This window comes from Choloepus didactylus, chromosome 16, assembly GCF_015220235.1.
Source record: "Choloepus didactylus isolate mChoDid1 chromosome 16, mChoDid1.pri, whole genome shotgun sequence".
Lineage (NCBI taxonomy): Eukaryota > Metazoa > Chordata > Mammalia > Pilosa > Megalonychidae > Choloepus > Choloepus didactylus.
Window position 1 is genome coordinate 72,650,821 of NC_051322.1, and position 12,748 is coordinate 72,663,568.

Consider the following 12,748-nt stretch of genomic DNA (forward strand, 5'->3'; position numbering starts at 1 on the left):
CGGCGTTATTGCTTAATAGGTAAAGAGTTTATGTTTGGGGTAATGAAAACATTTTGGTCATGCATTAACAAAACATTGTGTAACATTTTATGTTTATATGTGTTACCACAATAAAATTAATTTCAAAAACAGAGCCTGCTATTCTAAATATATTATGTCTTTAGCTGGAATAGCAACTCTCCATTCTGTGTTCATATTGATTGCTTTCCACGATGCATTCATTTCATAAAAGTAATAGCAAACATGTATCACTTTATATTAATTATCCTGTTTATCCTCACCACAATCCTGTGAGGGAGGTCTTAACATTATCCTCATTTTATGAATAAGGAAACTGAAGCACAGGAAGGTTCAGCCGTTTGCCTGAGACATGTGGTCACAGCATGTGGAGCCAGCATTCTAACCTGGCGCCCTGGCTGCAGAGGTGCCTCTCTTAACCCCTATTTTAGATTGCCTTCCTGTTTTTAAAAGCTAGCCATTACTACCTGCCTTCTAAATTTTATTGAGGAATCTGTGAAAAAATTTCAAGATGGGCCTCCCCCCTTGCCATCCCCGCTTGATCTCTCTCTGTGCACACAGACACACATTTCCTTCTGCCAAGGAATTTCAAAATCAGCTAGAGACAGCAAGGCACTTACTAAATACCTTAACACACATCTTTAAAGTTCAAGAGCATTCTCCTTCATAACTATAAAACCACTACCACACCTAAGAAAATAGGCATGGATTTAGTAGTATCACCCCACATATTCAGATTTCTCCAGTTGTCCAAAGGTCCTTTATGGAGTATTTCAGTGTGGGATCCAGTCTGTGCACGTCACCCTGTGTACTGTTGCCTCTTTTCAGGGATCCTTCATTTCAGAACTGGCCGCCCACCTCATTTTCTTCTTCACAGTGTTGATTCCTTTGAGGAATCTAGGCCAGATATTCTGCATTCTGGATTCATCTGATTGTTTCCTCATAATCAGATCCAGGTCAGAAATTACTGGCAAGAACATCTAATGGGTGACCATGTGGTAGATTTTAAGTAACAGTAGCCTACTTAAATAGCAAACTGGGAAAGTTTCCTTTTTAAGAATAGAAATTTTTTAGAATCTAGATTCCCCACAATTTATTTGTTAATTGTAAATAATTCACTGCTCTTCATGTTTCATCTTCAGTTTAAAGATAGGAAGTGGATCCGTAAATAATTTCAGTTTATAAATTATCATAATGTAGTTGATAAAATTCTATATAAAATATTCTTATTATACTCTTAAGATCTAACTTTTTGTTTTCTTTTTGTTCTTACAATGATATACAAAGTATAAATCCAGGCCATTTTGTGAAAAACTGCTTTCCTGGGTAAGAAGTGCCGACTGTGCCAGAGTTGTTGTTCTCTCGAGCAGTCATTCATATCACCGCAATGATCTCCAGCTCCGAAGGTGAGTTCTTCTTTGGAAACTTATTTTTGTTATGGTTTATACAATATTATGATAATTTCACTATTTAAAGGTTTAAAAAAAAATAGCCACGTATATCCTTACCTCTTCTCACTGGGATTTAGAAAGAAAAGTTTAAAAAAAAAAAAAAAGGGCAAGAGATAAGGAGTGCAGCAAGGGAGATACTTTTAGTTCCTGTGAGATTTGTACAGGTGGGGCACTCAGGAAGGTAAGATAGTTCTGAATCCGTGCTCTAATTGTTTGCTGTCACCCATTGGGATGTGTGTGGCAATATTACGGAGCTTGGGTGGTAAAGAGAAAGAGGAGAAAGGGGGCCTACTTTTGAAGGGCACCCAAGATTTATTAATTGGTAACTTTCATAAGATTGGGTTGATATTTCCATTTATTTCCAAATATGTAACCATTCCTATTTGCAGAAATCCAGTTGCCCTTAATATAGCTCCCTGACATGCCAAAATGAGTTCTTAAATGTCGAAGTATCCAAAAGAAAGAAATATAAAATGTTTTATTGTATTAGTGTTACATCTGTAAAATTGAGTTATAAATGTTGATAAGCCAAGAGTTACCTTTCAAAACTCGAGTAAATTTCTAGGAATCCCACAACAAACATTACAGGCCTTGTGATCAGAAGGGAGCATAGCTGTAGGAAATAGGTTTATTTCATGATGACCTTGCCTTGGGTTAACTTTTTCTGTCTCTTTAGACTATCTTCTAAGTAAGTAAATAGCAAATCAGAGCAGAATTTTTACATGTTATTCTTCATAGACTGCTGAAACTTGTGTTTTGCCTTGTGCAACAAATATATGGAGACCAAGATAATTTTAGCTTAAAAAAAAAATGTCATTTGCCTTAGTGTTTGTATTTGTGAGGGTTTTGTTGTTTGTTTGTTTTTTTTAACTAATTTTATATTTGTTTCCAGTACTCCTTTCCGATACCTACTTACCCCTTCCATGCATCAAAGTGATCAAGATAAAATAAAGAGCCTTAACTGGGAAGAAATGGAAAAAAGTCAATGCATTCCTCAAATAGGGGATTCTCAGTTTTGTATCCGTATTCCTGGAGGAGGTATCACAAAATTACTCTATGATGAAAGGTAAATTTGTTGCCTGTTTGTTCGTTTGTTTCCCACCTTGTTTAAAATGACATTAACTTACTGGACCTTTGAAAATATGTTTATAAAACAGGATCTGTTAAAGACCATACATTCCATGGGGAGATTTTAAATTTGGTTATAGGAGGATTGATTCCTGAAAAGCTATATTCATTGCTTTATTATGTGTGATATTTTAGGGATCTTGATATTTTTTCCATGCAACCTCTATAATCACTCTTGATTAGCCTTTAGGAATCATTAAGCAGATAAGTATTTTCGTTTCCTGGCTGCTAAATCAAATAATGTGCCTTAAAGGGTTTGCTAAACTATGGGACTGTATTGGCTCACAGTTTTGATGCTAGCAAAAGTCCAAAATCAATGTGTCAGTAAGGCTCTGCTTCCTCCCAGAAGATTGTGGCGTTCTGGGCTGGCTACTGGCAATCCTTCCTCCTTGGCTTTTCCATCACACGGCGATGAACATGGCAGCATCTTCTCCTTTGTCTTCTGGGTTCTGTTGACTTAGTTTCTTTCTGCTCCCCATGGCTTTTCCCTGACTGATTTCACTCTTCTCATAATCCCAGTGATCTGGATTAAAGCCCAACCTGATTCATTTGGACCACCCCTTAACTGAAGTAACATCTTAAAGATACCTGATTTGCAGTGGGCCCACACTCAACCAGAATGCAGACCAAGACCCAGGAACATGTCCAAATAAGGGCTGCAGAATTCATTCAACCACAGCAAGTTAAAGTGAAATAGTAATTAGAAAAAGATCTTTTCTTCTTTTTCTTTCTTTTAGCTCCCTCTTCATTTTTTTTTTAACTTTTTATTTTTAATTTCAAACTTACAAGGCTGTCACAAAAATATTACAAAACCCCATACCTCCACACCCTGAAATACCCAGATCCACCAGTTCCAACATTTTGCCATTGATCATCCATCTTCATCTATCTATCCATCCATTCGCCAAACATCTGAGAATAGGTTGCACACATCCTGCTCCTTGAACACACTTCTGTGCACATTTCCTATGAACCAGAACACTGCCTCTGTAACCAGGACTGAGAAATCTGCACTGGGGGTGTGGGCAACTCCATGTTGAGCTGGCATGGGGTAGGAGAGAAGCCAACCAGGGTACAAAGAGATCCCACCACTTTTAAGTAGCCTTTTTCTTGATTCAGTACCATCCCTATTACTGTAGTCCTTTAACTGTTTTCTGGAGCTTTGAGAAAGATGTTTCTGCTGGTTCTTGGCTTCTGTGGGGCACAGATCCCTAAAGCATCTCATTCCACCATCTTGATCAGGATGGTAACCCTTTCTCCTTTTTAAAAGTGATTTATTATCCACACCCAGTTTACCATCAGATTTTTAGACTCTTAAGGTATCCCTAATTTACCTGCCTTAACTCTCTTGGACTTTTCCTCCATGCTGTGGATTGACATGCCTGTTCAGTTCATGGAAGACATAGCCAGTGACTATGAAAGGGGAGTAAAGCAGAGGGTGGCTTCTGTTGTGCCCAAAGCCCACCTGTTCTACTTGACATTTTCTCAAAGAGAGATGAATGAGGAGCATCTCCCTGATGTCCTCAGCACTGGGCTTATAGAGCTGGGCAGAGCTAATCTTAGAAAAAAAATTCCTTCCCCCACTATTATTGCTAAAATTCAACTGGTAAGTCTGCTCCCTTGCTCGCCGTATTAAATTTCAGGAGTACAAACCTAGCATTGCAAAATAGAACCAGTGGTTTGCTTGCTCTGAAATGTGTGTTCTGACTTCTCAGCACCTGAAACAAGTTACTGTAGTAGAAATAGTAAAATAAATGGAAGGGATGGTAATGTAAGTGGGAGGAATAATAGCAGATGTGCCTGTCACCCTACATGTTAAGTCGTTTAATAACTATATAGTTCTGTACTGTTATTAACCCCATGTTATAAACGAGAAAATTCAAGAGCAGCAGTTAAACAACTTGCTGAAAGTCCTACATGTCCTACATGTGGCACAGCCAGAATTGCAACCTGAATCCTGCACTTTTAACCACTTCTCTGTAGGGCCTAGTACCCATGGTCCAGGATCACAGTGAGCTTTTTTCTTGATCAAAAAGTTGAAACTGTTCATTGTTATTTGTAAGTGTCTGTACCCGTGCCTTCTTTCTGAATGATCTAAAAACTTCTCTTTCAGAAGTGATAGAGGCATTTCAGCTTGTTTCACCAGCACAACTAACTCATGTAGTCCATTTCTGGCCATACTCGCATAGCATTCCAGACTCCCTGTTTCCCCTGAAAACCTACTCAATGGTTATCAAAACCACCGTTCCCCTCAGCTTGTCCTTTTTCTCCAGTCCATCACCCACTTCATGTATTTCCTTTTTTTCCTCTCTCATATTCCCTGTTATATAACATATTACTTCATCCATCTCTTACCAGAGCCTAAGAGTACTGGCTCTCTTATTCTCCACCTCTACCCTGCAAGCCAGCATCTTTGAACCATTCCCTCCATCCCCCTCTGTTGCTAATCCAGGCCATGGCATTTCTTGCCTCAGGCTGCTACTGACATCTCTCTGTTGGTTGCCCTGCCTCCATTCTGACCTACTGCACACCATCTCAGTAGTGTTGCCAGAATTAACTTTCTAAAATGCCAAATGGATCATGACACTCCCTGATTAAAATCCATAGTGATTTCACCTGCTGTTTCCAGAATCTGGTTCATGCTTCTTCAGGAGTCATATAAGGCCTTCCAAGGTCTCCTTGCCTAACTCTTCCCTCATTCCTTGATACCTTGCACTCTGTACTCCAGTTAAACTACCTGCAGTTACAGTTTACTAGAAGCTGTTTCATTCTTCCTTGCTTTTGTTCCCTATACTTTTCTCCCTTGTTCTCCTTGCAAAAACCCACCCAGTTTCCAAGAGTCAGCTCACATTCCACCTCCTCTCTGAGTGTTGCTTCCCTTCTGCACAGGGATTTCCTGCTCTCTCTACTCCCGCTGCACTCCACACTTTTAAAATATTGTTGCATTTACTTCTTACAAGTCAGTCTCTTATACTTTTGCTTCCTGACTTTGTCAGAGTAACTGGTATCAGACTTGCCCTCTTGATGTAAACAGCTGGAAACTGGACAAAATAAATGAAACAACTGGTTTTCAGGCACTGGCTAACAGGCAACACAGGACTGTGATCCCTGAGAGAAGAGTAACAATAAAAGCCCTATAACTGCCCCAACTTTCTGTCTGGAGACACTTTCTGGACTGCAGTGCAGGGAGGGGAACCCCAGCAGAACAGAGCAAGTTGTTGAGGAGAGAAGAGATCAGATTTGGGGAGGCTGCAGCAGCTGGAATTTGCAGGGCAGAGAACCAGAGAGGAGGGAGCTACTCATTAAAAGAGCTCTAGGAATGTTCATAGGAGTCATCTTGAGTATTTTTCTGAACTCTGTGCCACACTTGTAGGGTGAAACTCCATGAGGCCAAAGCATTTCTTCTGGGTAGCTCTATAAAGTGAACAGTACCTAGAGCTCACAAATAGCTAGGAAATACTAGGATTCAGACCAGGTAGAATGGAAAGGCCTGGTTGAATCCCTGTATTGAGCAGAGATCCCAGAAAGATCAAGTCTTAGTAGTAGGACAAAACTAACCCTATAATAAAAACCACTCAGGACCTACCCTAAGAAAACTTAAGAAAAAGCCTCAAAAGGACCAAATAATTTGTCTTGTCTACCAAAACAAACGTCAGCACTCTAAAGCAAGAGTAAGCAAATGTTGTCGGTAAAAGGCCAGATAATAGATGTTTTAGTCTTAGTCTCTGTTGCAGCTGCTCCGCTCTGTCATTTTAGTGCAGAAGCAACCATAGACAATAAGTAAACAGATGGGCATGGCTATGTTCCAATAAAACTTTATTTATAAAAACTGAGAGCCTGCTTCAGCCTGTGGGCCGTAGTTTGCCAACCCCTGCTCTAAAGAAAGGCAGCAAAATCCAGACACTCACCAACATATTATTCAGTGTCTTCATGCAGCAAAATATTAGTCATGTGAAAAGTCAAAAGGATGTTACTGATAACTAGGAGAAATATCACTCAATAGAAACATACCCAGAAATGACAGAGATGATGGAATTAGTGAAAAAGGACTTTAAAATAGCTGTTATAAATAAGTTCAGGAATTGAAAGGAAAACAGGAACATAAGGAGAGAGTAATAAACCATAAAAAATAGCCAAATGGAACTTCTAGAACTGAGGAATGCAGTCTCTGAAATGAAAAATTCACCAGATGAGCTTAACAACAGATTAAACACTGTAGAAGAAAAGATGAATGAACTTGAAAATAGGGCAATAAAAATAGCCATACTGAGAGAGAGAAAAGGGACTTTAAAAAAATGAATAGAGCCTCAGTAAGCTGTGAGACAGCATTTAGCAGTCCACATGCGTGTAAGTAGAATCCAGAAGTTGGGTCATGAGGTAGGATTGCAGAACCAAAAAATATTTGAAGAGATAATGACCATAGTTTTCCCAGATTTGATGGAAACTGTTAACTTACAGATCCAAGAAGCTCAATGAACTTTAAGCAGGAAACACAAGTAAATCACACCAAGGTTCATTATTATACTCAAGTTGCTGACAACCCTGATAGAAAATCTTTAAAGCAGCCAGAGAAGAAAGATAATTACACACAGAGGAACAAAGATAAGAATCAGCAGTGCTTTCTCATCTGAAACGAGAGCTAGATCTTTAAAATGCTGAAATTGTCTTTTTCAGCATTGAAAAAGCATTGTCTCCTCCACTAGACAAAAGTTTGTCAAAAACAGGGACTCCTTATGACGCAGTCCCTTACGATCACCTCGTACTGAAAGTTATGATGTGCTTGGCAAATGCTTTTGGAGTGAATAAATGATTGGCTATGTACGAGTGGAATCCATAGCCTTTACCCTCAACACCACATTCCAACCAAAAGGTGATCAGATCCAGGCCAGTATCACTAAAATATCTATATTTGTCCTGAAGTTGCCTGATTCTCTTCTCAATAGTGCAGAATACAACTCTGAAATGGAATAAGTTGTCTAGAAGAGGGCTTACAGAAACAGTTGCCTCGGTGGATCTGAAAAGTGGTTTATTTTTTATCATTTCTGTTTGATTCACATTTACTCCTTACAAGAGTTAATATAATAGGTACCATCTTTGTTTTACTGATAAGGAAATGAAAACTCAATAAGCTAATGTAACTTGCCCACAAAGTTAGTAAGGATAAACAGAAATATAAAAGTTAGACATACCATAAAACATTTGGAAAATGCAGAGGAGTCTAAAGAAACATTTAAATTACTCCGTTCTGTCACTCAGAAGTAACTATCAATATTAATTTTTTCTTTCTTCTAAACATCTTTAAAATATAGTTGAATTGAAGAACGCATCTGTGAGATAATGCAGCTTCTAACATTCATAACAAAAATCAGAACATCCTATGCAAAGACAGATTCTCACCATTTTCATTTTCTCAAGTAAATCTTTTATTCATCTGTGACCAAACCTGTTAATGTTCAGTAAAGTCACACATTCATTGCAGTAAACAGTTCTTGAAATTTGAAACAAAAAGATTGCGATCATACACCTTATGCAGTTTTTTGGTTTTTTTTTTACTTTTTTTTTTTTATTGAGATATATTCACATACCACGCAGTCATACTAAACAAATCGTACATTCAGTTGTTCACAGTACCATTACATAGTTGTACATTCATCACCTATATCAATCCCTGACACCTTCATTAGCACACACACAAAAATAACAAGAATAATAATTAGAGTGAAAAAGAGCAATTGAAGTAAAAAAGAACACTGGGTACCTTTGTCTGTTTGTTTCCTTCCCCTATTTTTCTACTCATCCATCCATAAACTAGACAAAGTGGAGTGTGGTCCTTATGGCTTTCCCAATCCCATTGTCACCCCTCATAAGCTACATTTTTATACAACTGTCTTCAAGATTCATGGGTTCTGGGTTGTAGTTTGATAGTTTCAGGTATCCACCACCAGGTACCCCAATTCTTTAGAACCCAAAAAGGGTTGTCTAAAGTGTGCGTAAGAGTGCCCACCAGAGTGACCTCTCGGCTCCTTTTGGAATCTCTCTGCTACTGAAGCTTATTTCATTTCCTTTCACATCCCCCTTTTGGTCAAGATGTTCTCCGTCCCACGATGCCAGGTCTACATTCCTCCCCAGGAGTCATATTCCACGTTGCCAGGGAGATTCACTCCCCTGGGTGTCTGATCCCACGTACGGGGGAGGGCAGTGATTTCACCTTTCAAGTTCGCTTAGCTAGAGAGAGAGGGCCACATCTGAGCAACAAAGAGGCATTCGGGAGGAGGCTCTTAGGCACAATTATAGGGAGGCCTAGCCTCTCCTTTGCAGCAACCGTCTTCCCAAGGGTAAAACCTATGGTAGAGGGCTCAACCCACCAAACCACCAGTCCCCTATGTCTGTGGTCATGTTAGCAACCATGGAAGTGGGGTAGGCAAATACCCCTGCATTCTCCACAGGCTCCTCAAGGGGGCACTACATCTTTTTTATTCCTTGTTTTCCTTTTTATTTTTTTAACTTTACCTTCTTTTTTAAATCAACTGTATGAAAAAAAAGTTAAAAAGAAAACAAACATACAATAAAAGAACATTTCAAAGAGACCATAACAAGGGAGTAAGAAAAAGACAACTAACCTAAGATAACTGCTTAACTTCCAACATGTTCCTACTTTACCCCAAGAAAGTTACCTAATATAGCAACATTTCTGTGAACTTGTTCCTACTATATCCATCAGAAATTAACAGACCATAGTCATTCCTGGGCATCCCCAGAACGTTAAATAGCTTATCTGTCCTTGGATTATTGTTCCCCCTTCCTTAATTGCTCTCTATTGCTAGTTCCCCTACATTCTACATTATAAACCATTTGTTTTACATTTTTCAAAGTTCACATTAGTGGTAGCATATAATATTTCTCTTTTTGTGCCTGGCTTATTTCGCTCAGCATTATGTCTTCAAGGTTCATCCATGTTGTCATATGTTTCACGAGATCGTTCCTTCTTACTGCCGTGTAGTATTCCATCGTGTGTATATACCACATTTTATTTATCCACTCATCTGTTGAAGGACATTTGGGTTGTTTCCATCTCTTGGCAATTGTGAATAATGCTGCTATGAACATTGGAGTGCAGATATCTGTTCGTGTCACTGCTTTTCGACCTTCCGGGTATATACCGAGAAGTGCAATTGCTGGATCGAATGGTAACTCTATATCTAGTTTTCTAAGGAACTGCCAGACTGACTTCCAGAGTGGCTGAACCATTATACAGTCCCACCAACAATGAATGAGAGTTCCAATTTCTCCACATCCCCTCCAGCATTTGTAGTTTCCTGTTTGTTTAATGGCAGCCATTCTAACCGGTGTGAGATGGTATCTCATTGTGGTCTTAATTTGCATCTCTCTAATAGCTAGTGAAGCTGAACATTTTTTCATGTGTTTCTTGGTCATTTGTATTTCCTCTTCAGAGAACTGTCTTTTCATATCTTTTGCCCATTTTATAATTGGGCTGTCTGTACTATTGTCATTGAGTTGTAGGATTTCTTTGTATATGCAAGATATCAGTCTTTTGTCAGATACATGGTTTCCAAAAATTTTTTCCCATTGAGTTGGCTGCCTCTTTACCTTTTTGAGAAATTCCTTTGAGGTGCAGAAACTTCTAAGCTTAAGGAGTCCCCATTTATCTATTTTTTCTTTTGTTGCTTGTGCTTTGGGTGTAAAGTCTAGGAAGTGGCCGCCTAATAGAAGGTCTTGAAGATGTTTTCCTACATTATCTTCTAGGAGTTTTATGGTACTTTCTTTTATATTGAGATCTTTGGTCCATTTTGAGTTAATTTTTGTGTAGGGGGTGAGGTAGGGGTCCTCTTTCATTCTTTTGGATATGGATATCCAACTCTCCCAGCCCCATTTGTTGAAAAGACCATTATGACTCAGTTCAGTGACTTTGGGGGCGTTATCAAAGATCAGTCGGCCATAGATCTGAGGGTCTATCTCCGAATTCTCAATTCGATTCCATTGATCTATATGTCTATCTTTGTGCCAGTACCATGCTGTTTTGACAACTGTGGCTTTATAATAAGCTTCGAAGTCAGGGAGTGTAAGTCCTCCCACTTCGTTTTTCTTGTTTAGAGTGTCTTTAGCAATTCGAGGCATCTTCCCTTTCCAAATAAATTTGATAACTAGCTTTTCCAAGTCTGCAAAGTAGGTTGTTGGAATTTTGATTGCGATTGCATTGAATCTGTAGATGAGTTTGGGTAGAATTGACATCTTAATGACATTTAGTCTTCCTATCCATGAACATGGAATATTTTTCAATCTTTTAAGGTCCCCTTCTATTTCTTTTAGTAGAGTTATGTAGTTTTCTTTGTATAGGTCTTTTGCATCTTTGGTTTATTCCTAGGTACTTGATTTTTTTAGTTGCTATTGAAAATGGTATCTTTTTCTTGAGTGTCTCTTCAGTTTGTTCATTTCTAGCATATAGAAACATTACTGACTTATGTGCATTAATCATGTATCCCGCTACTTTGCTAAATTTGTTTATTAGCTCTAGTAGCTGTATCGTCGATTTCTCAGGGTTTTCTAGATATAAGATCATATCATCTGCAAACAATGACAGTTTTACTTCTTCTTTTCCAATTTGGATGCCTTTTATTTCATTGTCTTGCCGGATTGCCCTGGCTAGCACTTCCAGCACAATGTTGAATAACAGTGGTGACAGCGGGCATCCTTGTCTTGTTCCTGATCTTAGAGGGAAGGCTTTCAGTCTCTCACCATTGAGTACTATGCTGGCTGTGGGTTTTTCATATATGCTCTTTATCATGTTGAGTAAGTTTCCTTCAATTCCTACCTTTTGAAGTGTTTTTATCAAAAACGGATGTTGGATTTTGTCAAATGCTTTTTCAGCATCTATTGAGATGATCAATTAATTTTTCCCTTTTGACTTGTTAATGTGTTGTAATACATTGATTGATTTTCTTATGTTGAACCATCCTTGCATGGCTGGAATGAACCCCACTTGGTCATGGTGTATGATTTTTTTAATGTGTCTTTGGATTCGATTTGCAAGTATTTTGTTGAGGATTTTTGCATCTATATTCATTAGGGAGATTGGCCAGTAGTTTTCGTTTTTTGTAGCATCTTTGACTGGTTTTGGTATTAGATTGATGTTAGCTTCATCAAATGAGTTAGGTAGTGTTCCATTTTCTTCAATGTTTTGAAAGAGTTTGAGTAAGATTGGTGTCAGTTCTTTCTGGAAAGTTTGGTAGAATTCCCCTTTGAAGCCATCTGGCCCTGGGCATTTATTTGTGGGAAGATTTTTGATGACTGATTGGATCTCTTTCCTTGTGATGGGTTGGTTGAGGTCTTCTGTTTCTTCTCTGGTCAGTCTAGGTTGTTCATGTTTCCAGGAAATTGTCCACTTCCTCTACATTATCCAGTTTGTTGCCATACAGTTGTTCATAGTATCCTCTTATAATTTTTTTAATTTCTTCAGGATCTGCAGTTATGTCACCTTTTTCATTCATTATTTTGTTTATATGGGTCTTCTCTCTTTTTGATTTTGTCAGTCTAGCTAGGGGCTTGTCAATCTTGTTGATCTTCTCAAAGAACCAACTTTTGTTGATATTTATCCTCTCTATTGTTTTTTTGTTCTCTATGTCATTTATTTCTGCTTTAATCCTTGTTATTTCTTTTCTTCTACTTGGTTTAGGATTGGTTTGCTGTTCATTTTCTAGGTTCTTCAGTTGATCCATTAGTTCTTTGATTTTGGCTCTTTCTTCCTTTTTAATATATGCGTTTAGTGCTATAAACTTCCCCCGTAGCACTGCTTTTGCTGCATCCCATAGGTTTTGGTATGTTGTGTTCTCATTTTCATTCGTCTCTATATATTTAGCAATTTCTCTTGCTATTTCTTCTTTAACCCACTGATTGTTTAGGAGTGTGTTGTTTAACCTCCAGGTATTTGTGAATTTTCTAAGTCTCTGATGGTTATTGACTTCTAATTGTATTCCATTGTGGTCAGAGAATGTGCTTTGAATAATTTCAATCTTTTTAAATTTATTGAGGCTTGTTTTATGTCCCAGCATATGATCTATTCTGGAGAAAGTTCCATGAGCACTAGAAAAGTATGTGTATCCTGGTGATTTGGGATGTAATGTCCTGTATATGTC

At 38.3% G+C, this 12,748-nt stretch overlaps 1 protein-coding gene across 1 annotated transcript in view; it reads left to right on the forward strand.

Moving 5' to 3' along the window:
• The window catches only part of PSMG2 (proteasome assembly chaperone 2), a 41,591-nt gene that overhangs the window by 23,885 nt on the left and 4,958 nt on the right, over nucleotides 1–12,748 (forward strand). Inside the window, exons 4-5 of the mRNA XM_037806315.1 lie at nucleotides 1,306–1,424; nucleotides 2,362–2,535. Of these exons, the coding sequence (XP_037662243.1) occupies nucleotides 1,306–1,424; nucleotides 2,362–2,535 (293 nt within the window). The remainder of the gene's footprint in view (nucleotides 1–1,305; nucleotides 1,425–2,361; nucleotides 2,536–12,748) is intronic.